Source organism: Muscardinus avellanarius, assembly GCF_963383645.1.
Source record: "Muscardinus avellanarius genome assembly, chromosome: 11".
Classification (NCBI taxonomy): Eukaryota; Metazoa; Chordata; class Mammalia; order Rodentia; family Gliridae; genus Muscardinus; species Muscardinus avellanarius.
The window spans coordinates 93,803,051-93,829,814 of NC_137797.1; the positions used below are offsets into that span (position 1 = coordinate 93,803,051).

The 26,764-nt window shown below is 39.1% G+C and overlaps 1 protein-coding gene across 1 annotated transcript in view; it reads left to right on the forward strand.

Annotated features, from left to right (window-relative positions):
* The window catches only part of WNK1 (WNK lysine deficient protein kinase 1), a gene marked incomplete at both ends in the record, with an annotated part of 156,439 nt that overhangs the window by 68,637 nt on the left and 61,038 nt on the right, over nucleotides 1–26,764 (forward strand). Inside the window, 1 exon segment of the mRNA XM_080705758.1 lies at nucleotides 25,266–25,354. Coding sequence (XP_080561884.1) covers nucleotides 25,266–25,354 — 89 coding nt within the window.

The window sequence follows — 26,764 nt, forward strand, 5'->3', positions numbered from 1 at the left end:
TTCCTTTGATCCTACCTCATCATTTCCCTCTACTGAGACTTTGGACCCTCAATCTTAAGGGTTACTGAAGATTGAAAGTCCTTTGTAGTTTTCTTCCCAGCTGACAAAGGGGCATTGGCCCTGCCTATTCAGGGACAGCCTCAGCTACTTAGTGAGGCCTTCTACAACTTAGTGAGACTCTGTTTCAAAATAAAGAAAAAAATAATAGGGCTGGGGTGTAGCTTGGTGGTAGAATGCCCATGGGTTTTATTCCCAGTACTGCAATAAATAAGTAAAGTAAGTGACATGAGGAGGTCAGGTCTTTTTGTTGGCAGAATTACCCATGACCATTTTTGCGCACTTTAAGTATTTTTTCTTTTATTCTGAAAATAAAGAGAAAAACATGAAACTAGGATTTTAAAACAACCAAACAAGCCAGGTGTGGTGGTGCACACTTGTAATCCCAGCATTCAGTAGGCTGAGACAGGAGGATCTTGGTTCATGGACAGCCTTAGCTACTTAGTGAGGCCCTTTGCAACTCAGTGAGACCCTATTTAAAAAAAAAAAAATAGGGCTAGGGGTATTGCTTGGAGGTTGAATGCCCCTGGGTCCTATCCCCAGACCTGCATAAATAAATAAACAAACAAACAAACAAACAAAACAGCTGGGCATGGTGGCATATGCTTGTAATTTCAGTACTAGGGAGGCTGAGACAGGAGAATCGCACAGGTTCAAAGTCAGTCTCAGCTACTGAGTAAGGCTCTCAGCAACTTAGTGAGACCCTGTTTCCAAATAAAGTATAAAATATGTCTGGGAGTATAGCGCTAAGGTAAGAAAAGGCCCTGGATTCCAACCCTGGTACCACACAAAAATAAACGAGACAAACAAAAGATAATTTGGAATCAGATCATTGTCTATTCCCCACTCAGCTGTCAATATCTTAAACATTCAGCCCAATTTGAATGGACAACTTGACTCATTCTTTTTTATAACTATTGGAAAACAAGCGTCCTTGAATCCAATGTGCAGTGTGTACTGGATCAAGGTGCCCTCTTTGGCCCCTACAAAAAATGACAAACAAAACAAAACAAAAAAAGTTTTTTAAGCCGGGCGTGGTGGCGCACGCTTGTAATCCCAGCACTTAGGAGGCAGAGACAGGAGGATCACACAGGTTCGAAGCCAGCCTTGACTACTTAGTGAGGCTCTCAGCAACTTAGTGAGACCCTGTTTCCAAATAAAATATAAAATAGGTCTGGGACTGTAGCCCAGAGGTAGAAGGGCCCCCTGGGTTCCATCCCTAGTAACACACACACACACACACACACACACACACACACACACACACAAAGTTTTTTAAGAATAAAATACTTTTGCCAGGCATGGTGGCACACACTTGTAAACCCCGTGCTTGGGTGGCGAAAAATAATTGGGAAATTATTATTTCCCAATTTTATTTCCAAATAAAAATATAAAATAGGCTGGGCGTGGTGGTGCACCCTTGTAATCCCCGCACTTGGGAGGCGGAGACAGGAGGATCGTGCTGGTTCGGAGCCAGCATCTCTGGCTTAAGAGACCCTGTTTCCACATAAAAAGGTTAAAAAGTAGGTCTGGGAGTGTAGCCCGGAGGTAGAAGGGCCTCCAGAAACCCCAGTACCACCAAAAAAGAAAAAGAGAGAGAGAGAGAGAGAGAGAGGGAGGGAGGGAGGGAGGGAGGGAACAATAAAATACTTTTGCTGGGCGTGGTGGTGCCCACTTGTAATCCCTGTGCTTGGGAGGCAGAGACAGGAGGATGGCGCAGGAAGAGACCCTGTTTCCAAATTTAAAAATATAAAAAATTGGTCTGGGAGTGTAGCGTGTAGCCCGGAGGTAGAAGGGTTTCCAGGAACCCCAGTACCACCAAAAAAAAAAAAAAAAAAAGATTAAAATACTTTTTATCTCATTCCCAGTAATTCGAATGCTCTTAAAAACTTTTAACTTCAGCTGGGTTTGGTGGCACATCTTGTAATCCCAGCATTTGGGAGGCTGAAACAGGAGGATTGCGTGGGTTTGTAGCCAGCCTCAGCTACTTAGTGAGGCCCTTTTCAACTCAGTGAGACTCTTTCAAAAATAAAGAATAAAAAATTGAGCAAGGTGTGCAGCTCAGAGGTCAAATGCCTCTGGGTTCCATCCCCAGACCCACACACAAAAAAAAAATTAAAAATAAATAAAAAGAATAAAAGATAGGGCTGGCAATGTCGCTTAGAGGTAGAATGCCCCTGGGTTCCATCACCAGTACCGAAAAAAAAAAAAAAAACCTTCAGCTGGGCGTGGTGGTGCACACTTGTAATCCCAGCATTCTGGAGGCAGAGACTGGAGGATCGTGGTTCAGGGACAGTCTCAGCTACTTAGTGAGGCCCTCTGCAACTTAGTGAAACCCTGTTTTAAAATCAAAATACAAGGCCGGGCGTGGTGGCGCACGCTTGTAATCCCTGCGCTTGGGAGGCAAAGACAGGAGGATCGCGCAGGTTCGAAGCCAGCCGTGCTGGCGTAAGAGACCCTGTTTCAAAAATATAAAATAGGTCTGGGAGTGTAGCCCGGAGGAAGAAGGGCTTCCAGGAACCCCAGTACCACCAAAAAATAAAAATAAAAAAAATAAATAAATAAAATCAAAATACAAAATATGGCAGATATAGCTTGGCAGTCGAATGTCCCTGGGTTCCATCCCCAGACCCACATACACACACACACACATGCACACAAAAAAATCCATAACTTTATACATGTAAAACATGCAAGCAAATAATGTAAAAAGTAGAATGAACAATTTTTATATAACTTGTAAAAGTCTTTTTTTGCGGACTTGAGAACATTTTCTAGATAACAAAATTATGTATTAGTAAGATTAAGGCAAAGCATATTTTAAGTAACTTTGTCTTCAGTAGGTGCTGGTTTTCTTTTAAATTAAACAGTCTAAGCAAAGTAAGTTTTTTTCAGAGAGAAAAAAATAATTTTAACATACTTCATTTAAGGCAAAATCCCGAAAGTGGTCCCCACCCTAGTACCCACGTGGTCAGCCACTTTAGCTGGAGCAAGGAGAGACAGTTAACACAAAACAATTTAGAGCTGAGCGTGGTGGTACAGGCTTGTAATCCCAGCATTCTGGAGGCTCAGACAGTTCAAGGACAGCTTTAGCTACTTAGTGAGCCCCCTTACAACTCAGTGAGACCCTGTTTTAAAATAAAAATGAAAATAGGGGTGGGTGACCGGCGGCGTGGTGGCGCAAGCTTATAATCCCTGAGCTTGGGAGGTGGAGACAAGGAGGATCTCGCTGGTTCGGAGCCAGCCTTGCTGGCTTAAGAGACCCTGTTTCCAAATTTTATTTATATATATATATATACCACCAAAAAAAAAAAAAAATAGGGCTAGGGGTGTAGCTTGGAGGTAAAATGCCCTTGGGTCCTATCACCAGTACCATAAAAAAAAAAAAAAAAAACAAATAGAGTTCATACTTAAAACAAAAGGCTTAAGGAGTAAACAGATTGACCAATAATATGTGCCAGGGTCCAAATATTATACCTTAAAAGGGTAGGCCTCTGTCTTTGGTGCTTTCAGACACTCATTTTAAGGGAGAATGGGTTTGGTCAGAGGGAAGGAGAGAGAGAGGAATCTCTTCTATAAACCTCATAGCTAATGATTGGCTTTAGTTTAAAAAAAAAAAAAAACAACTGTTAAATGGAACTAAAAAAATTCAGGGTGTTGTGTGTGTGTGTGTGTGTGTGTGTGTGTGTGTGTGTTGTACTGGGGTTCCTGGAAGCCCTTCTACCTCCGGGCTACACTCCCAGACCTATTTTATATTTTTATTTGGAAACAAGGTCTCTTAAGCCAGCATGGCTGGCTGGCTTCGAACCTGTGTGATCCTCCTGTTTCCGCCTCCCAAGAACGGGGATTACAAGCGTGCGCCACCACCCCCGGCTCAGTGTTTTGTGTGTGTGTGTGTGTGTGTGTGTGTGTGTGTGTGCGCGTGCGTGTGTGTGTGTTACTGTGTATTGAACCCAGAGGCATTCTACCTTGATCTATACCCTCAGCCTTATTTTTTAGTCTTTATTTTTAAAACAAGGTGTGGAGAGCCTAGCAAAGTAGCTGAGGCTGGCTGTGAACCTAGGATCCTCCTGTCTCAGCCTCCCAAATTCAGGGATTACAAGCATGCACCGCCACGCCCTGCTTCAGATTTTAAAACTGTATTTTCCTTTCCTTCCCAATGTGTCTCTTATCTACTTAAATTTTATTTTTTCTATTCTGCCTCATGGTTGCTGCAGATGTCTAGCAAATTGTTTCCTCTAGGTTTTCTAGTTTATTGGAGTATAATTTTTCAAAATAGTTTTTAATAATTTTCTGGATTTCCATATTATCTGTGATGACATCTTCATTTTCATCTTTTATCTTAGAAATTTGGGTCTCTTTTTTTTAGTTAGATTGAGTAAGAATTTGTTAATCTTATTTAAAAAAAAAAAACATCCGGGAGTGGTGGCGCACACTTGTAATTCCAGCATTCTGGAGGCTGAGACAGGTGGATCGTGGTTCTTGAACAGCCTCAGCTACTTAGTAAGCCCTCTGCAACTCAGTGATGTTAACGGTGGAGGGAACTGTTACGGGGACCCTGTTGGGCTACTGAAACTGTTCCAGTTGCGGTGAGAGAGATGTAGCCACGGGTTCTTGTTCTGAACTAGGTATAGAAAACTCTAGTTCATATTCTGCAAGCTTAAGCCACTTTATTATTACAAAGATGGAAAGATAGACTATAGATTTAAGTAAAGCACTAAGTCACAGAGAATGTGACATAGTGGGATGACTTGAAAGGAAGTCACAAGTGAGATCCTGTTTCAAAATTAAGAATAAAAAACATGACTGGGAGTGTTGCTTGGAGGTAGAATGCTGCTGGGTTCTATCCCCACTGCCGCAAAAAATAAAAATAAAATTAAAAAACAGTTTTTTGTTTTATTGATCTTACATTGAAACAGAGTCTCACTAAGTTTCTGAGGGCCTTGCTAGGTTGCTGAGGCTGGCCAGGAACCCCAAATCCTTCAGCCTTATCCTCTCAAGTACTGGGATTACAGGTGTGTGACAGCACATTTGGCTAAATTTGTTAATGGTCCTTTAATTAACAAATAAAGACTTTTACACATTCTCAATTTTAACTTATAACATAGTATAATTATCAATAGCTATAAACCACTTAAACAAATGCTGACTACCACCCTATTTTAGGATTGCAAAAGGAAGCTGGCACCATGACACATACTGAAATCCCAGTTCTTGAGAGGCTGAGACAGTAGGATTGCAGATTTGATGCCAGTGTGCAGTGATGTAATGAGACCCTTTCAAAATAAAATAGGTCTGGTTTGTAGCTTAGAAATAGAATGTCCTTAGGTCCAATGCTTTAGCACCACTACCAAAAAAGAGAACAAAAAGTTTGAGAATTACTGCTCAAAAAAGTCTTGAAATTTTTAGGCTTTTTTTTTTTTCTTGCAGAGTATATAGTGTGTATTTTATATTACATGAAGAGACACCTAGCCCTAGCCCTTTTTATTTATTATTTTCTGGAAACAGGGTCTTCCTAAGTTGCTAAGGCTGACTTTGAACCTGTGATCCTCCTATTTCAGCCTTTCAGGTTCTGGGATTATAAGTATGAACCACCATGCCTGGCTCATTAACCCATTTTTAGTCATGAAATTTTGAATCTTAGAAGATGTATTTATATATTACTTATTTAGATTTTGATAGCTGATCAGAAAACCAATATTTTATTTTACAGAGACCAAATTACTAAATTATTTTTACATCTTCACAAAGGCTTTGAAGAAATCTTTGTAATCAAAGTTAATTATAGCTGGGTGTGGTGGCGCATGCTTGTAATCCCAGCGCTTGGGAGGCAGAGACAGGAGGATCACGCAGGTTCGAAGCCAGCCGCGCGTGCTGGCTTAGGAGACCCTGTTTCCAAATAAAAATGTAAAAATAGGTCTGGGAGTGTAGCCTGGAGGTAGAAGGGCTTCCAGGAACCCCAGTACCACCAAAAAAAAAAAAAAAAAGGTAATTATAAATGATTGTGGTGGTGCATAATTATAATCCTTGTACTTCGGAGACTGAGACAGGAGGATTGCAGATTCAGGGGTTCAGGGTGTAGCTAAAAGGCACTGCAAAAAAAGCTTAATTATAATTATTGATTATAATTGCAATTATTATTCCTTTAATGTCTTTTGTATGTGTGATTCTGCTTTTTGCTGGAAGTAGAGCTTAATTCAACATTTGTCTTAAGAACCAGCAGGGTCTTTATACCCAATAAATATAATAGCTGTTGTTTTACATAGAAAGCAGCATTCTCAATGCCATTATAACTAGAATGGCATTCTGTTATTATTATTGAGTGTGTGTATAAGCTTCCATCCTGAGACCTTACTGTTATATTTGCCCAACCCTACCATCTCACCTCAGGTTCTAATATATGATAGGATTCTAATTCATGAAGCACAGATAGTAGGGGATACTCTCAAATCTTGTCTCTCATCTCAGAGCAGAGACTTAGAGGTCAGTAATTAAGAAGTAAACTTGTGGGGCGCAGGGTAGGATGTAGAAGGAAATATATACCATGTGATTGTGCATGTATATTTGTATCATTTTGAATGCACCAATAAAAATATAAAAACAAAGTAAGCTTCTGGCCACAGGTAGTGATGTACACCTGTAATCCTGTAGTTGGGAGACTGAGACAAGATGATCAGAGGTTTAAGGCTAGTACAAGGTAATTTAGCTAAACTCTGTTTCAAAATAAAATAAGGCTATCTAGGAGTCTAATTCAAAGGTAGTGAGCCCCATATATTTACTCCCCAATACCATAAAAAATAAATGAACTTGTGACTCTTGATAAACAATGAACCCATTGTTTGTACTTACCTGTATACGTACAAGTAGAAAAGAACAAATTATCATGACTTAATTTCTTGAGTGTTTATAATTTGTCTCAGTTCTTTGTACCAGGGTTTGAAGAATAGAATATGGTGAACTATTTATACATTAAAGTTAGACTTCTTAGGAAAAAATCAACCTTAGTATCATTTTTACTTGACAGATTTCAACTATTTGTGAATATATACTAATTATAAACTGTGTACTATGTAGTTAAATGTGTATAAAGTAAAAAAGTGATAGCTCATAGGGAGCCTACATTCACTTGTATGAAAAAAGGCTATTTTTTTTTGGGTGTGTGTGTGTGTGTGTGTGTGTGTGTTACTGGGGGTGGAACCCAAGGGCTTTTCTACCTCTGGGCTACACTCCCAGACTTATTTTATATTTTATTTGAAAACAGTATCTCACCAAGTTATTGAGAGCCTCACTAAGTAGCTGAGGCTGGCTTCAAACCTGTGCAATACTCCTGTCTCAGCCTCCCAAGCACTGTGATTACAAGCGGGCACCACCACGCCCAACTATGATTACTCTATTAAAATAATAATAAAGTTCAGCCATTCATAGTGGTACACACCAGTAATTCCAGTACTTGGGAGGCGGAAACAGGAGGATTACAGATTTTTTTTTTTTCATGTTTGGGGATGGAACCCCAGGGGCATTCGACCTCCGAGCTACACCCCCTACCCTATTTTTTATTCTTTACTTTGAAACCGGGTTTCACTGAGTTGCAGAGGACCTCACTAAGTAGCTGAGGCTGTCTGCGAACCGTGATCCTCCGGTCTCAGCCTCCCAAATGCTGGGATTATAAGCGTGCCCGGCTGAGGATTACAGATTTGAGGGTAATGAGACTCATCAACCTAGCAAAACCCTGCTTCAAAATAAAATCAGGCTGGGGATATAGCTTGGAGGTAGAATGCCGCAGGGTTCAATCCCCAGTAAAACATACCCATGTGCACTCACACACACGCACGCGCGCGCACACAGACACACACACACAAATGATAATAATGATAATGATGATGTTCATATCCAGAATATGTGATGAAAATTTAGAAACTAAGTTTGTTATTATAACACAGTGAATTCTATTCTTCTTTCCTATTGCCCGAAATTTATGACTAGATATCAGAGCAGTCTGATTTTTTAATAAAATAAGTACTCAAACTGTGTATGGTAGAGCATGTCTGTTATCCCAGTACTTGGGAGGCTGACACAGGAGGGTCACGGGTTTGAGGCTAGCCAGTGCAAATTAGGAAGATCCTCAGCAATTTACCAAGACCCTGTTTTAAAATAAAAGAATAGCTGGGCGTGGTGGCTCATGCTTGTAATCCCACCATTCCGGAGGCTGAGACCAGAGGATCGTGATTTGCAGGCAGCCTCAGCTACTTAGTGAGGCCCTCTGCAACTCAGTGAGATCTGGTTTCAAAATAAAAAAATAGGGCAGGGGGTGTAGCTCGGAGGTCGAATGCCCCTGGGTTCCATCCCCAGACCCTCCAAACAAACAAACAAACAAACAAACAAACAAATAAAAGAAAATAGGGCTGGGAGTATGTCTGAGAGTTAAAATGCCTCTAGATTCAATCCCCAGGGTCCCCCTCCCCCAAAGTAGCCAAGTAATGAGGAGGAGCTCAAACACATTTTGTTGATAAACGTTCTAAAAATCTTTAAATTTTTATTTCTGTCAGGCATGATGATGGTGTATGCCCATAATCTCAGTATTTAGGAAGCTAAGATAGAAGGATCACAGGTTCAGGATCAGCCTGGGCAATTAGTAAGACCCTTACTCAAAATAAAAACGGCCAATCTAGGTGACACACACCTATAATTCCAGTACTTGAGAGGTTGTATCTGGAGGGTCACAAGTGCCAGACCAGTGCACAGTAATTTAGCAAAACCCTGTTTCAAAATAAAATTAGGGCTGGGATGTAGCTCAGAAGTGGAATGCCCTTGGGTTCAATCCCCTGTACCACAGAAATGGATGCACAAGTAAAAGTGTTTCATTATATAGAATGGGGGAAAAGGTTTTTTACAGAACTTGAAAAAGTCAACTGTTCACATCATAATTGTAATTTCTCAGTAATTAAGTAACATTTTTTTCAAATATGGGGCTAAATCTCTATTTTGTTGAAGTATTTACCCAGTTTTGACCCCATACTCTGCTCTCAATTTGTTTGTTGAGATGTTTATTGTTTGTTTGTGGTGGTAGGGATTTAACCCAGGGGCATTCTACCTCTGAAGTACACCCCTAACCTATATTTTATTTTTTATTTTGAAATAGGGTCTAAGTTTGAGAGGGCCTCACTGGGTAGCTGAGGCTGGCAGTGAACCTATAATCCTCCTGTCTCAGCCTCCCAAGTACTGGAATTACAAGCATGTGCCACCACACCCAGCTCAAGAGTTTTTCTAATGTCATGAATCCTTTTTTGTCAAGACTCATCATTCTTGTTACAGGGCCCAGTTGGGAATTGTATCCACGGTTCTTGTTCTTAGCTATGTGTAGGAAACAATAAGCAGAAGTTTAAGCGATTTTATTATTACAAAGATGGAAAGATAGAAACAGATATTAAAGCCCTGTACCCAAAAGGGGAGGGTGTAGGTAAGTGACTTGAAAAGAAGTCACTGAAGTTGTTGGATACAGAACAATTTTATAGATACATGGTCCTTCATCTTGCTCTACCAATAATCTTCTGACCTAGGTGTAAGTCTGCCCATTAACTCCGTGCAGGCCCTTTTTTTATGATTATGGGGACTTCTAGCTCGGCAAAAAACAAAACAAAACAAAACAAAAAAAACTTCTTTCTGCCTTACTGCAGTTGTCAGCCTAAGTTTCTTTGTTAGGACCAGAATGATTAACAAAGTCAGGGGTCATGTGGTATCTGCTCCCCTTTGACAGAGGTCTGTACCCTCCTCAACACTTTTTGGAGCATTCTTAGCTTCTCTGCTAGATGTTTTTATTATAAGTAAACCTGTTTTTAGAATATGAAGGCCCTTTGTCCCAACTCTTCTCTCTAGTTGCTAATTACTTTTAGAGAGGGGACTATGCATTATAACAGCTGCCTGAGTGCCTGGCAGTAACCAGGCCCTGACTACTTTTTTTACATTTTGAAACCAATTTTCAATCTATTACTACCAAATTCATTTTCCAATACATTAATACCAATACATTAATACCAAAGTCATTTTCTAATACCAGCACATTAATACCAAAGCTATTTTCAAATACATTTTGAAACTATTTCCTAATACTGGTACAATTCTCAATTTTTAAAACTATTTTCATTTTCGTGTGTGTGTGTGTGTGTGTGTGTGTGTGTGTGTGTGTGTGTGTGTGTAACTAGGAATGGAACCCAGAGGCATTCTACCTCTGAGCTATAATCACAGTTCTGTTTACACAATTTTGCATTTTGAAACAAGTTCTCACTAAGTTGCAGAGGGTCTCACTAAGTTGCTGAGCCTGTCCTTGAACCTGCCATCCTCTTGTCTCAACCTTGCAAGTACTTGCATTGTAAGTGTGTGTTACCATACTCAGCGATGATATGCTTAATAGTCGATTTTTGTTGTTGTTGTTCTACTCTTCTTTTAGAAAAATACTTTTATTGGTACATTATAGTCTCACATCATAAAGTAGTTCATGCTGGTTTGCCATACATGCACACAACACTTGGTGGGCTTTCTTCCAGCTCTCTCCCTATTTCCCATACAGGGTATTAAGATTGACTGTTCTGCCGGGCGTGGTGGCGCACGCTTGTAATCCCCGCGCTTGGGAGGCAGAGACAGGAGGATCGCGCAGGTTCGAAGCCAGCCGCGCGTGCTGGCTTAGGAGACCCTGTTTCCAAATAAAAATGTAAAAATAGGTCTGGGAGTGTAGCCCGGAGGTAGAAGGGCTCCAGGAACCCCAGTACCAACAAAAAAAAAAAAAAAAAAAAAAAAAAAGATTGACTGTTCTATTCTCTTTAGGGACATTCAGTAAATTGTGTTAAAATACATGTTTAATGAAATTTACATAAAGCATTGAAAGGGAAGAACAAGTTAATTATTTAAATTGGTATAATCATCTTTAAAAAATACTTTAAAATACTATCTTATTTTGCCGGGCATGGTGGTGCACACTTGTAATCCCAGTACTTGGGAGGAGGCTGAGACAGGAGGATTGTGCAGGTTCAAAGCCAGCCTCAGCTACCTAGTGAGGCTCTCAGCAACTTAGTGAGACCCTGTTTTTTAAATAAAATAGGTCTGGGAATGTAGCCCAAAGGTAGAAGGCCCCTGGGTTGCATCCTCAGCATTGCAAAAAAACAAAAACAAAAAAACTAATTTTAACTTTTGTATCATTGTAAGTAGATAAGGTCTTTTTACAGCTAAGAAAACAAAGTTTAACATTTTGCCTAAGAACATGCAGGAGAGATAATAGTAGTCAGAAATCAAAGGAACATGACATTAACCCAAACCTTAATATTTTTATCATTTACCTTTTCTTTTGTTTTGAAGTTTTTGTTATTGTTGTTTTGGTTTTGTACTAGGGATTAAACCTAAGAGCATTCTACCTCTAAACTATATCCCTGCTTCCCCCCTTTTTTAAATTTTGAAACAGGGTTTTGCTAAGTTGCTGAGGCTGGCCTATAACCTATAATCTTCCTAATAAAGAATAAAAAATAGGGCTGGGGGTGTAACTTGGAGGTAGAATGCCCCTGGGTTCCATCCCCAGACCCGCAAAAAAAAAAAAAAAAATCTTTTCTAGACCTTAAGGGAAAATCCTGATGGCAAAAAGTTTAGGGGATATGAGTAACATAAGAATGATAGCAGGTTTTGGCCTTGTATAAAGGTTTGTGGTCCTTGTTTAACACAGAAAAACTGCTTAGTTGCATGCTATACCAGTGATCTGATCCAGTGATCTTGAAAATCTATGCCATTAGTAATGAGAAAATATAAGTGAGAATAGTAATATACATAGAACAAGTTTAATTTGCTATTAAAAAATTAAAAACTACTGCAGTGATGGTGTCGCCTTTTTATATTAAGGATAGTACATTTGAGGCTGAAGCAATGCACAGGCTTTCACATATCCAGAAAGTAATGAGTCTTGGGGAATCAATCATGAGGCAAGCTAATTTCTTTTGATAGAGCCTGCTCAATTTGGTACGGCATTTGAAGACGCTTGCTTTTTTTTTTTTTTTTTTCCAATGGGATCATAAGGTATGTTCAAATTCCTGTAAACTAATGGTTCATACCAGTAAGACTCTGGCTGAATCCAGTCCCTTAACAACCATGTTTGAAATAATGGGGGTTTTTAATTACTTTGTTTGTGTAATTTGACTTTGTCACTGATTCAATTAGCCTTTGAATTGCAAGGTTTGAACATTATGTCTGGGAAAAACAGAATTAAAGCTGTTAGGGTAAAATTCCTTTTAGTTTTTATATAACAGATTGCAATTCACCCCCACCTTTTTTTTTTTTTTTTAACAGAAACAAGTGAGACTGATTCCTGATTAGGCAGGCTTTCAAAATTGAAGAAAACTTTGTATTTATTCCTAACTAGAATTTGTTCTGCTGTCCAGAAATCTATTGGAATTGAGTGAAATGATTCTTTAATAAGCTTTGTTCCTGTACCCATTCAATAAATTTGGATTATAAATGTAAAAGAAAACTTTCTGTATCCTAGGCTGTATTTTGGGAATATTTTTTGCAGAACTTTCAGAGACATTTTATTACCCTATCATTATAATATTAAAGATAACAGTCTGTGGTGTCATTCCCAGTGTTTTAGGTACTAGAGAACAGGAAAATTCTTTTATTTTTTCCCCCCTAGGAATTAAACTCAAGGGTGTTCTACTTCTGAGCTACACCTTCATCCCATTTTATTTTTTTACTTTGAGACAGTAGTTTGATAGGTTGCTGAGGTTGTCACTAAGCTGCTGAGGCTGGCCATGAACCTGTAATCCTCCTATTTAAGTCTCCCAAGTACTGGAATTACAAGGGTAATTCTACCACACCCAGCTCTTAATGAATTAATTCTGACTTTGACATGGCCTTGATCTCTCTTGAGCCACAATTGTTTCATGCGAGAGATTCTTTGGTTATTTCTAGATTGGTGATCTATGATCACCTTGTAGATATGGAAAATTAATTGCTATTTTTTGGTAATCTGATGTGAGTTCAGTGATGTCATATGACTGGAAATGGTTAAATGTCAGATGATAAAATGAATTGAATGGTTGAGGTGGCCACACTATACACGAATTGGAGCCGGGCGGCGTATGCTTGTAATCCCAGCATTTGGGAGGCTGAGACAGGAGGATTGCGGTTTGTGGATACCCTCAGTTACTTAGTGAAGCCCTCTGTAACTCAGTGAGACCCTATTTCAAAATAAAGAATAAAAAATAAGCCTGGGGATATAGCTCAGAGGTAAAATGCCCTTGAGTTCCATCCCCAGTACCACAGAAAAGAAAGAAAGAAAGAAAGACAGAGAGAGAGAGAGAGAGAGAGAGAGAGAGAGAGAGAGAGAGAGAGAGAACAAATTGGAAGTGGAGGAAATGGAAACAGTAAGACCTTTGAACTTTTTGTTTAAAATCAGGGTCTTGCTATCTCTCTCTTTTGCTGAGGCTGGTCTTAAACCTGCAATTCTCTGTCTCAGCCTTCCAGTGACTAGGATTACAGATGGGCACCTTTTAAAGGGGTGAGATATTATAGTATTCAGGATTCTTGTCACAATTATAATGCAAAGAAAAAAATTGGTTTCCAGAGGTAATAAAGAAGCCATTAGAAATCTAACTTTGCTTGGTCACAGATTATTGTTAAAGGAACAGTAGGAACACTAGTAGCAGAACCATTTACCTGCTGTTTTTAGCATTTATCTTTGTTTCAAGAGCTCATTCACAATAATAGTTCTTAAATATTGTTGGAGAAGCATCTCAAGAATGACTAAAGTTTCTATTCTCGACTATCAAAATAATGATGGCATCACTGAAACAGGTGGGGAATCCAGAGAAAGGCACTGACTTTTAGAGAGAGGAACTGGTTTATACACAAAAATAGCTACCTATTTGTGAATGATTTTTTAATATATTTTGAAAACTTAATTTACAGAAAATTGCTTTTTTTAAATTGTATTTATATGTGGAAAATGGTATATATTTAGACTGTGCTAATCAACCTCAGCCTCTTTCCTATCATTCCATTCTAGCTTTGCTGAGATTTTTTTCCCCTCCATTATCTGGAGTCCCTCTGGTATTCCCAATGCTCCCTAGTTTGGGCATATTAGAGAAAATGTATGTCCCTTCTCTTTCTGTGCTTGGCTGATCTCACTTAACATAATGTTCTCCATATCTTTCCATGTTCTTGTGAATGGCATGATATTGTTCTTCTTTATAGCTGAATAGAATTTCGTTGTGCGTATTTCCCATAATTTTGCAATCCATTCATCTGTTGATGGAGACCTAGAAGATAGCTTTTAGCAGGGCATGGTGGCGCACACTTGTAATCCCAGGACTTGGGAGGCTGAGACAGGAGTATCTTAAGCTCAAACGAAGCCAGCCTCAGTTATTTAGTGAGGCACTCCACAGCTTAGTGAGACCAGGTTTCAAAATTAAGAATAAAATGGGGCTGCGAATGTATCTTGGACGTAGAATGCCCCTGGGTTCAATTCTCAGTACCACACAAAAAAAGGAAATCTAGAAGATTGCCTTTTATAGAATCTAGATATGTATATCTGTGTCATACCTTTGTCAGAAAATTTTAAAAGGTGATCTTGTCCTTGCCCTCTCTCTGAAGCAACAGGAAACATTACTAATTTGCCTCTAGTTACAGACCTATGAAGCAGGGAATGAGGCACCTGTTTGATGGAGCCATAATCCTAAGCAGTCTTCCTTTTAACCTTAAGGTAATTCTGCATTTCTGTGGCACACGTTGCTTCATTTCTGCACAACATTTGATTTAATAGCTCTGAACTGTATTGCCATCTATCAGTGACAGCTGCTTTGAGATAGCCCTGTTAAAATGACTTCATTCCTAACCTTGAGGTTAGAAGTATTCCAACCAAGTTGCTTCTAAGTTTCTATCTTAAACTACTTTTGGTGACTAAAGTCTATGCATCCATTGTTTTGATTGAGGTTCAATCTTACATAATTTCCAGGGATAGGATTTTATTGTTAATCATTATGACAAGGCAATGAGAAGTGCTTTTCTATCATCTCTATTAATGCCACGAGGGGGAGGAGGAACCTTCCCTGAATCACTAAAATCAAAGTAGTTTTTATTTGGGTCCATGAAATTTTCCTGGCAAATGGAAATGTCCTTATGCACATTGATGTATTTAATAGGTGGGAAAGGAAATATATCTTAACGCTTTTGTTTACAAGTTCACAGCTATTATTTTTTTAATACTGTGAGGGTAGGAGGCTGAGACAGGGGGATTGCACAGGGTTTTAAGCCAGCCTCAGGTACTTAGTGAGGCTCTCAGCAACTTAGTGAGACCCTGTTTCCAAATAAAATATAAAATAGGTCTGGGAGTATAGCCCAGAAGTAGAAAATCCCCTGGTTTCCACCCCCAGTACCACAAAAATAAATAAATAAATAAATAAATAAATAAATAAATAAATAGTAAATAAATACTGTGAGAGAATATCAAGGCAGTTTACTTTAATATTACTACTTTTTAAATTAGATAAGCAAAATAGCTGTTATCCCCACTTAAGCAAGTTTAACAGATATGGTCCAGGTCATACAAATTTAGAATATGAAAAGTTGCACTGAGAACTCAACCCTATTATGATTCCTTGTTTAGTGTTTTTTTGTTTTTGTTTTTTGGTGGTACTGGGGTTCCTGGAAGCCCTCCGGGCTACACTCCCAGACCTATTTTTACATTTTATTTGGAAACAGGGTCTCCTAAGCCAGCGCGTGCAGCTGACTTCGAACCTGCACGATCCTCCTGTCTCTGCCTCTGGATTACAAGCATGCGCCACCACACTCAACTAGTGGGGTTTTTTTGTGTGTGTGTATGTGGTACTACGTATTAAACCCAGGGGTGCTTTACCCGTGAGCTATGCCTCTAGACATTTTCATTTTTTATTTTGACATAGGATCTCACTAAGTTGCTGTGAAGACCTTGCTAAATTGCTGAGGCTGACCTTGAACCTGTGACTCCTGTCTCAACCTCCCTAGTACTAGGATTATAAGTGTGCGCCACTGGGCCTGGCTTTATCCAGTGTATTCTGAATTCATGCTTTGTTCATTGAAATAAATTCACCTTTTTTTTTTTTTAAAGCATAGCTTTAAATAGTTTACATATGTAAACTATTTTCATAGTTTCAGCTGGGAGCACATGCTTGTAATCCCATTATTTGGGAGGCTGAGACAGGATGATCACAGGTTCTTGGCCAGCCTCAGCAACATGAGGCCCTTCATAACTGAGACCTTGTTTCAAAAAATAAAATTTGGACTGAGGGTATAGCTCAGAGTCAGAACACACTTGGATTCAGTCCCCAGTGTGTGTGTGTGTGTGTGTGTGTGTGTGTGTAATATAATATAATTTCAACATGATTATGTTGAAGGGAACATTTAAGCAAGTGGATTTCTAGTACACATACAGGTAAGCTTCCGAAGCAAGTTTTGATGTCAAGGAGGCAGAACCTGTGGATGTAGTAGGTGGAGCTTTGAACAAATAAAAATCTCATTTTGCTTGTCCAGGGATCTTTTGCTGTTGGAGGAGAAGCAGAATCGTTTCCCTGGTGTTCAGCATGTAGTTTTGTCTACAGGGCCAATATAAATAGATTGTTGGCTGAGCAGAGACAACTCATGTCTGAGATCTGGGGAATCATGGCTGTGAAGCACACTATGCTTCAGTCTGACTTCGATGTTTGCCTTCCTTATGCTGTGGGCTAAGTTACTCTTAATTTACAGCTTGTCCATTGCTCTAAGTAGAACAAGTCTATTTTGCCTTTTCTGATGGATTTTACAAAGAAAGATTTTTGCTCAGTATTTGTCATCGTAAATTCTCATTGCTGCTGCTGCCCTCAAAAGGATTGTGTAAATGAGGTGAGTAGAAATACCAACCTATACAAAGGGCATATTGTGGTCTATTTGATGTTATATGTTGGAGTATTGAAATTGTTAACTTCAGACTGCTTTAAAAAATATTTAGCATTCTATATGTGAGGGGGAGGTAGGCTTTTCTCAATTCTGAGTGGCTGGGAAAAGCTTTACGTTTATCAAGAAACAGTTAAAAGTTATGGCAAAATATCTGAATCTTAAGCTTTTAAGAAGCAAGTGCTGGCAGTTTTTTTTTTTGAAGATTTAAAGAAGTTTATTAGAAAGATAGAAATACAGAAGATAGGTACAGCTTCATACCAGACTGGCATGGACTCGAATGAATACACCCGTGCTGGCAATTTTTAAAGCCTGGCAGATTGTACCAAAGAATTCTGTATTGTGACTCACTTTTTTCTCAGCAGATTAGTTGGCAAAATGTAGGTATGTAAAATTCAAATGTGAAGTTGGAGTTCATACTATAAAATGTATATGTGGTTTTTAATTTTTAGTTCAAATAAAGGAACATACTTGACAAATATATATTTCTTTTTTTGTACTGAGGATTTAACCCTGGGACATTTTACCTCTGAGCTACTATTTGGCAGGCATGCCCGCCAAATGACCCTGCTACCCAAAATGAGACCCTGTGAATTACAAAATAAGGCAAAAATACTTGTAGAGCCAGCAAGTTGCTTGTTCCAGAGGAAGAGAACAAAGGGGTTGTGTATCCTTAATAACCTTTAGTTTTATTCTTTGTAAGATTACCTAACTTATCTTAGTACTCTTTTGGTTTTGTGTTTTCCAGTCTCCTTCAGAATAGAGGCAATACTTTGTTTTTACCGATTAGAATAGGACTGAATGGAACTAAGTCAGAGAGTAAAGAAAGGGAGTACCTTTGGAAGAGTGAAGCATTAAGTTGATGATCTCTGTTGACATATGTAAACTAAATGGAAGCTGGGCGTGGTAGCATACCTTTGTAATCCCAGTACTGGGAGGCTGAGCCAAAATGATCACAGGTTCACAGCCAGCCTCATCTACTTAGTGAGGCCTTCTGTAACTTAGTGACATGCTGTTACAAAGTAAAGAATAAAAAATAGAGCTGAGCCTATACCTCAGAAGTAGGATGTCCCTGGGTTCCATCCCCAGTTTCACAAAGAAAAATAACTAAAAGGAAATAAAGTAAAAATTTTATCATAAAAACATTGTTATATCAAGGCATGGTGATGCCCACTTGTAATTCCAGAGGCTGAGACAGTTTTGCAGGCTCATGGCCAGCCTCAGCTACTTAGGGCCTCCTTGACTTAGTGAGGCCCTATTTCAAAATAGCTGTCTAGCTCAGAGGTAGAATGCCCCTTAACTCAGTCTTCAGAAACACACACGCACACACACAAACATGCTGTCATTACTTTGTTATTTCCAAGTGCTTGATAATTATGTTTTAGAATAATCTACACCAACTTTAAGAAAATCATCAGTTATTAAAAAAAAATAAATTGCCGCCAATATGATGACACATGCTTATAATCCCAGCACTCAGGAAGCTGAGACAGGAGGACCACAGGTTAAATGCCAACCTTAACAACTTAGTGAAAATGTGCTTTAAAATAAAAAAAGGTTGGGGATGTACCTAAGAAGTAGAATGCCCCTGGGTTCAATCTCTACTAAACCCCCCAAATTCTCATCTCTTAACAAAAAAAGAAGCCTATGTGTGTGAATATATAAAAATTGTAATTGCTTGTTTTCAGTAGATTTCTGTTTTATGTCCCATATTACTTTTATAGGTCACTTTCAGGGTCAGTGAGGTAAGTTTAGTACTCACTTCATACTTTGTACTTGATCAGGTGTGTGTGTGTGTGTGTGTGTGTGTGTGTGTGTGTGTGTGTGTTTTCTAAGCTTAATTGTTCTTTGAGTCTCGCTCTCTCCTTTCTTTTGGGGGAGTCATCATTTTGAAACAGGATCAAACCCAGGGGCAGTATGCTTGCCACTTAGCTACATCCCAGCCCGTGGCTATAGGTTAAGAAAACAGCATAATCTAATAGATTTGAGGTTGGATTATATACACTTACTAGTTTTACTCTGTTTTCTGTGTATTTTGTTAACTAATATTCTTATTTGCAAGTAGGGGTGGGTGTGTGTGTGTGTGTGTGTGTGTGTGTGTGTGTGTGTGTGTGTGTGTGTGTGTTGGGAATTACTAGGGGCATTTCTACCTCTAAGCTACACCTCAGCCCTATTATTTATTTTTTATTTGTTTGTTTATTTATTTATGTGTGTATCTGTGGTACTGGGGATGGAACCCAGGGACTTTTCTACCTCCGGGCTATACTCCAGACCTACTTTATATTTTATTTGGAAACAGAGTCTCACTAAGCTGCTAAGAGCCTCACTAAGTAGCTGAGTCAGGCTTCGAACCTGCACGATCCTCCTGTCTCAGCCTCCCAAGTACTAGGATTACAAGCGTGCGCCACCACGCCCAACTCATTTTATTTATTCTTTATTTTTAAACAGGGTCTCACCAGGCACACACTTGTAATCACAGTACTCAAAAGAAACAGGGTCTCACTAAAACTATGCTATTGACCTCAAACCTGTGATTTTCCTGTCTCAGCCTCCCAGGTACTGGGATTTGCAGGTGTGCCACATTTGGTCTATAAATATTCATATGTTTGTAAATACATGAATGTATATATATTTGGATGAATCGGGTTAAAAAGGATTATGGGTTATGGGTTATTTTAGGGTAATCAAGGATGGAAACAAGTTCAAAAGAATTTTTTTTCTTTTTTTTCTTTTTTTTTTTTTTTTTTTTTGCAGGTCTGGGAATGGAACCCAGGGGCATTTGACCTCCAGCCACACCCCCAGCCCTATTTTTTATTCTTTATTTTGCAACTGGGTCTCACTGAGTTGCAGAGGGCCTCACTAAGTAGCTGAGGCTGTCCCAAACCGCAGTCCTCTGGTCTCTACCTCCCAAATGCTGGAATTTCAAGCATGCGCCACCATGCCCGGCTTCAAAAGAATTTTTTACTTATTTATTTATTTATTTATTTATTTATTTATTTATTTATTTATTTATTTTTGGTGGTACTGGGGTTCCTGGAAGCCCTTCTACCTCCGGGCTACACTCCCAGACCTATTTTTTATTTTTATTTAGAAACAGGGTCTCCTAAGTCAGCACGAGCGGCTGGCTTCGAACCTGCACAATCCTTCTGTCTCCACCTCCCAAGCCGGGGGATTATAAGCGTGCGCCACCACGCCCGGCCAGAATTTTTTACTTTTAACATTAAGCTTTATCATATATTGATTGCCTTTAAACTCAAAAGTGGTCTTGGTCATCAAACTTAATATTTCAAAATGTCTGATGTTTGATATTTGATTCCAACTTTTGTGAATTTAGGTAAATTGGTCTACATGTAGTGGTGCAGGTCTGTAATCCCAAAACTTTGGAAGCTGAAACAGGAGGATTGCAGGTTCCAGGCCAGCCGTAGCAATTTAGCAAGGCCTCCAGCAACTTAGTGAGATCCTGTTTCAAAAGTTAAAAAAAAAAAAAAAGTAGGGCTGGAGGTGTCGCTTAGAGGTAGAATGCCTCTGGTGTTAATCTCCACTACCAAAATAAAAAAAGATAAGTTAGACATATAATGTACCCATTTGCTATGCTAGACAGGAATTCTAAATTAAGGACTGTTTTGCTTGTTTAGTTCACACTGATTTTAAGTCTCTGTCATTAATTCCTTTTGTCTTCCTGATATGCTTTTGCTAGATGGAAACAAAAGAATTGGTATATGTTTACTTTATTAATTTAATATGTAGTGTTTTGCCAGACATGGTGGTGCATGCTTGTAATCCCAGCATTCCAGAGGCTGAGACTGGAGGAGCGCAGTTCGCAGACAGCCTCAGCTACTTAGTGAGGCTCTCTGCATCTCACTGAGACCCAATTTCAAAATAAAGAATAAAAAACGGGGCAGGGGGTGTAGCTTGGAGGTCAGATGCCCCTGGGTTCCATCCCCAGACCTGCCCAAAAAAAAAAAAATGTAGTGTTTACTGTCAGTAGACCTAATATATTTTCCTGAAATGTATGTGCTTATTGGGAGAAAGGAACATCTTTCCTTATAAAATTCTATATTTTATATAGCTGGTTTTCTGTAATAGTCAAATTAATTGTCTTTACATGCAAAGTCCAATCTATTTATTTGAAAGTTTACCCAAACTTTCAAATAAATTAAAAAAAATTTTTTTTATTGGTGCATTATATTCATACATCATATTGGGGTAAAGAACTTGTGTGTACATACATGTACACATCACTGATTTAACCCCTACCCAATTCCCACCCCATTCCCTCCCCATCCCTCCCTCCCTTGCTCGGCTTAGTGGTTGGCTTTGGTATGTTTATCAAATAAATTTTTGTCTACAGTGACAGCACTTTAAATGGTTCCTCCCATTTTCTTTTCTTTTCTTTTTTTTTTTTTTTTTTTTTTTTTGTTGGTACTGGGGTTCCGGGAAGCCCTTCTACCTCCGGGCTACACTCCCAGACCTATTTTTACATTTTCATTTTGGAAACAGGGTCTCCTAAGCCAGCGCGCGCGGCTGGCTTCGAACCTGCGCGATCCTCCTGTCTCTGCCTCCCAAGCGCGGGGATTACAAGCGTGCGCCACCACACCCGGCGTCCCATTTTCTTATAAGTAACATTTTAAACAATTTAGACAGCTTTACATGTTTATTCTAGAAATTGAAAGGTAACAACACAATATTTCATTTTTCTACCATCAAAAGATAGTGGTATATCCACTTTTTTTTTTTTTTTTGCGGGGGACCCAGGGGCATTCGACCTCCGAGCTACACCTCCTGCCCTATTTTTTATTTTTTATTTTGAAACAGGATCTCACTAAGTTGCAGAGGGCCTTACTAAGTAGCTGAGGCTGTCTGTGAACCGTGATCCTCTGGTCTCATCCTCCTGAATGCTGGGATTACAAGCATTGCGCCACCACTCCTGGCTTCCACTAATTTCTTAAGGGGTTTATATTTGTTTAATAAGTTTGAAATAGATTACTGTATTAAAGCATCCTTTTATTTTAGCAGCACAGTTTTTTGTTTTATTATGACAAAGACATGGACAAGTTGGAAACTTAGTTGGAGTTGGAAAAATAAGGAGATGGAAGAAAATACAATAGCAATATTTGTGGTTAATCTCAGAACCAAACTTTTTAGATATCTGGGTTTTTAACTCTAGGATCATCTATACTACACACTTCCTTATTGTGAAAAGTTGGTCCTAGGTAGAAATCTTTAAATCAGGACTTCAGAACGCAATGGGTTACTTATGAAAATTCAGCTTTGGTATTTAAAGACTTTAGTATTAACCATTTGGTGTATAGCCCCAATAGATTTCTAAAACTGCTGATAGTACTAAACCTTATTCATAGTATGTTTTTTCTTATATACACCTAGGATAAAGTTTAATTTATAAAGAGGCACAGGAAGAAATTAACCATAGCTAATAATAAAAATAGAAAAATTATAATAACATACTATAATAAAGGTCACACAAATGTGGTCTCTTAAAAATCAGACAAATGGGCTGCGTGTGTTGCCACACGCTTGTAATCCCCGTGCTTGGGAGGCAGAGACAGGAGGATGGCGCAGGTTTGAAGCCAGCCTTGCTGGCTTAAGAGACCCTGTTTCCAAATAAAAACTTAAAATAGGTCTGGGAGTGTAGCCTGGAGGTAGAAGGGTTTCCAGGAACCCCAGTACCACCAAAAAAAAAAAAAAAATCAGACATATAGTAATATTTTTAGACTGCAGTGATTGCAGGTAATTAAAACAGTGGAAAGGCTAGGCATGGTGGTGCATACAATTCCAGCACTTGAGAGGCTGAGACATTAGGATCACAGGTTCACAGCCAGCCACAGCAACTTAATGAGGCCCTCTGCAACTTAGTGAGACCATGTTTCAAAATAGAATAAAATAGGGCTGAAGGTATCGTTCAGAGGTAGACTGCTTCTGGGTTAAATTCCCAATACCAAAATAATAATAATAAAGATAAGACGGGTACGGTGGGACACACTTGTAATCCCAGCATTTGGGAGGCTGAGACAGGAGGATTGTGGTTCATGGACAGCCTCAGCTACTTCGTGAGGCCCTTTGCAACTCAGTGAGACCCTGTTTCAAAATATGGAATATTATTATTTGGAAACAGGGTCTCTTAAGCCAGAGAGGCTGGCTTTGAACCTGCGCAATCCTCTCGTCTCTGCCTCCCAAGCCAAGGGATTACAAGCGTGGGCCTGGTTCAAAATATGGAACAAAAAATAGGGCTAGAGGTATAACTCAGAGGTAGAATGCCCCTGGGTTCCATCTCCTTTACAGCAAAATGATGATGGTGATGATGGTGATGATGATGATAAAACAGTAGGAAGTACAGTCTTGAGTAAGGGGGCACCACTGTATTTCATTTAGATCTAAGAGATTAGGGCATTTCTGTAATTTATTTGATTGTCAATTAATTTTTACTCTGTCTGCCACTGAAACTATCCGGATGATTAGAATTTAAGCTTTTTGTAAACTTAAAGCACCACTTGGACAACATATCCATGTAGCTACTTTAATTCTTATTCCATGTAATAATTTAGATGATATCAGAATAAATGAGATTTTTTTTTCCTCTTCTATCCATCTTCTCAGGTAGTAGTATTTTGTTCTTAAATCTTTTGGTTTCATTTTGTTGTGGTACTGGGGATTGAATCCTGAGTCATTCTGCCTCCGAGTTAAACCCTCAGCCCTATTTTTTATTTTATTTATTTATTTATTTATTTATTTATTTATTTATTTATTTTGATGGTACTGGGGTTCCTGGAAGCCCTTGTACCTTTGGCTACACTCCCAGACCTATTTTATACTTTTTTATTTTTGGAAACAGGGTCTCATAAGCCAGTACGCTGGCTTTGAACGTGAGCAATCCTCCTGTCTCCGCCTCCCAAGAGCAGGGATTACAAGTGTATGCCACCACTCCCGACCCTATTTTTTATTTTGAATCAAGGCCTCACTAAGTATCTGAGGCTTACCTCGAACACACTCCTCCTGTCTTAGCCTCCCAAGAACTGGAGTTACAGATGTGCGCCCCCACACTCAGCTTTGTTCTTATTTTATGTGTATTTTCCACATAAGTACAAAGTTTTATTTTCAAAGAATTTATACCTTACAAAGTACTAAGCTGTCACTGTGATGCTCTTAATTAGTATTAACATAGAATAGTGGCAATGAAGTTTCTTTCTAAAATTAATTTCAGCACTTGTCTTTCATGTGGGTCTGAAATGTCACTTCTCATTTTTTTTATGCAAGACAAGCTCTTCAATTATCAAGACAAACCCATAACTACTAGTATGCTTGTTGAGGCTTTAAAAGAGTACTATAGTAATTAAAGGCCTGCGAAACTGAAATCATACCCTATGTGGGTTCAGTGTTCAAAATAGTTAAATGCTATATTCATTAATAAGTTATGTGAGGGTGAGCAAAAGATCTAACCAGTTAGAATACCTGGCCTTTCCGGGCGTGGTGGCACACGCTTATAATTCCAGCATTTGGGAGGCTGAGACCAGAGGATCGCAGTTTGCGGACAGCCTCGGCTACTTAGTGAGACCCAATTTCAAAATAAAGAATAAAAAATAGGGCAGGGGGCATAGCTCAGAGGTCGAATGTCACTGGGTGCCATCCCCAGACCTGCAAAAAAAAAAAAAAAGAATGCCTGGCCTTTATCTGAAGGGAAAGTGTTATCACCAGCCACATATGAAAGTGTCATGTAAATAATAGGACCTTTTGTGTGTGTGTGTATGGTACTGGGGATGGAACCCAGGGGCATTCTACCTCCGAGCTATACCCCCAGTCCTATCTTTCAGTGCCCCCACTTCTCACGCACGCTCTCTCGCTCACTCCCCCCTCCTCTCTATATATATATTTTTGGTGGTACTGGGGTTCCTGTAAACCCTTCTACCTCCGGGCAACACTCCCAGACCTATTTTTTATATTTTTATTTGGAAACAGGGTCTCCTAAGCCAGCGAGGCTGGCTACGAACCTGCGTGATCCTCCTGTCTCCGCCTCCCAACTGCAGGGATTACAAGCCTGCACCGCCACGCCTGGCTAGTCTTTATATTTTTTGAAACAGGGTCTCACTGAGTTGCGGAGGGCCTCACTAAGTAGCTGAGGCTGTTGGTGAACTGCAGTCCTCCGGTCCCTGCCTCCCAAATGCTGGGATGACAAGAGTGCGCCATGTAGGACTTTTTAATGGCAAAGTTTAACCCTGCCTTCATTCATTCGTGATGCCTCTTTTTATCATTTTCAGGGAGTGAAGCCAGCCAGTTTTGACAAAGTAGCAATTCCTGAAGTGAAGGAAATTATTGAAGGATGCATAAGGCAAAACAAAGACGAAAGGTAAGTTGCCTCTTTGACCAGGTGTTGCTTGAATAGAAAACTGAAACATAATGTCCTCTGGATACAATACTTGATCTGAGGTACATTTTCATACTTGTGATTAGTTTTCTGTTTATGCCATGAAACATTTTTAAAGTTCGGACTCTCTTCATCTGAGCTATTCAGATTTCATATACTTGAACAATGTAAAAATATCCTGGTATCGTGGCACATGCCTGTATTCCCATTACTCAGGAGGCTAAGGTGGGAGAGTTACAAGTTTGAAGATTAAACAACATTGCAAGATTCTGTCTCAAAATAAAATTTAATAGGGCTGGGGAGTAGAGTGCCCCTGGGTTCAATCCTCAATACCACAGGCAAAAAAATTAAGTAAACCACAGTGACCTTAAACATAGTTTTTACATTCATTGAGAGCTATTGATAGCTATCAGCATGGTTTATAAAACTCAATTGAGTTCATTCATTAATGGAAAGAATTTGTTCCTTCTTTATCCATTAAATTCTAAAAGGTGAAATAAAATCTTGGCTCTTTAAAATCAACTCAGCTATGCAGGTCTTGATTTCCAGTCATTATGCCAAAATAGAAGAAGAGTAAAACATCCAAATTCTTTTGAGTAAAAAGAGAAGACTTTGCCCTGAAGCTTAGGAGGAGATCTGGCTTAGTCATTTGTACTAACAGAGGACTGTTCTCAGAGGAGTGTCATGTATCTGATCTGCCATATAGCTGATTCATCACCCGGTAGGCATGGCAAGGATCTTGCCATGAAAATCTGTTTTTGAAAAATAATCTACCCTTACCATCCCTTCCTCCATACTTACCAAAAGAGAAAAAGTGCACCAGCTTAGTACAAATATAAATTTTAAATTGAGCATAATTTACCTCTTAAAGAACAGGAACAATCAACTATATCAGCCAAATTAAAGAATTTTATACCTTCACTTCTCTCGTCTCACAAATAACTTTGTTATTTGGGAGAGTTATAACATCGTGATCTTTAAGACAGTAGGTAATTTGAGTTTCTATTTTTATATAAACTGCATTCTTAAGTCTCTTTTAAAACTTTTTTTCAGTGTAAACAAAGGAATTTTTTTGCATCTTAAAACTTTTATACTCTTTTTTTATGGATAGCTTATTAAGGTTACTGGTATTTTGAAGCCATTTTACCTAAAGAAAATTCACAGTCTTCTTGCTTGTCTAGTCCACAAATTGTTAACAGGAATTCAAAGAATTCATTGGGTTCGATAAAGGTTGCTGTAGTAGAAGGTACCAAACCAAAAATAAAAGATTTGCCCAGCATAGTGGTTCACATTTATAATCCCAGCATTTGGGAGACTGAGACAGGAAGATCATGGTTCGCATACAGCCTCAGCTACTTAGTGAGGCCCTTTGCAACTCAGTGAGACCGTGTT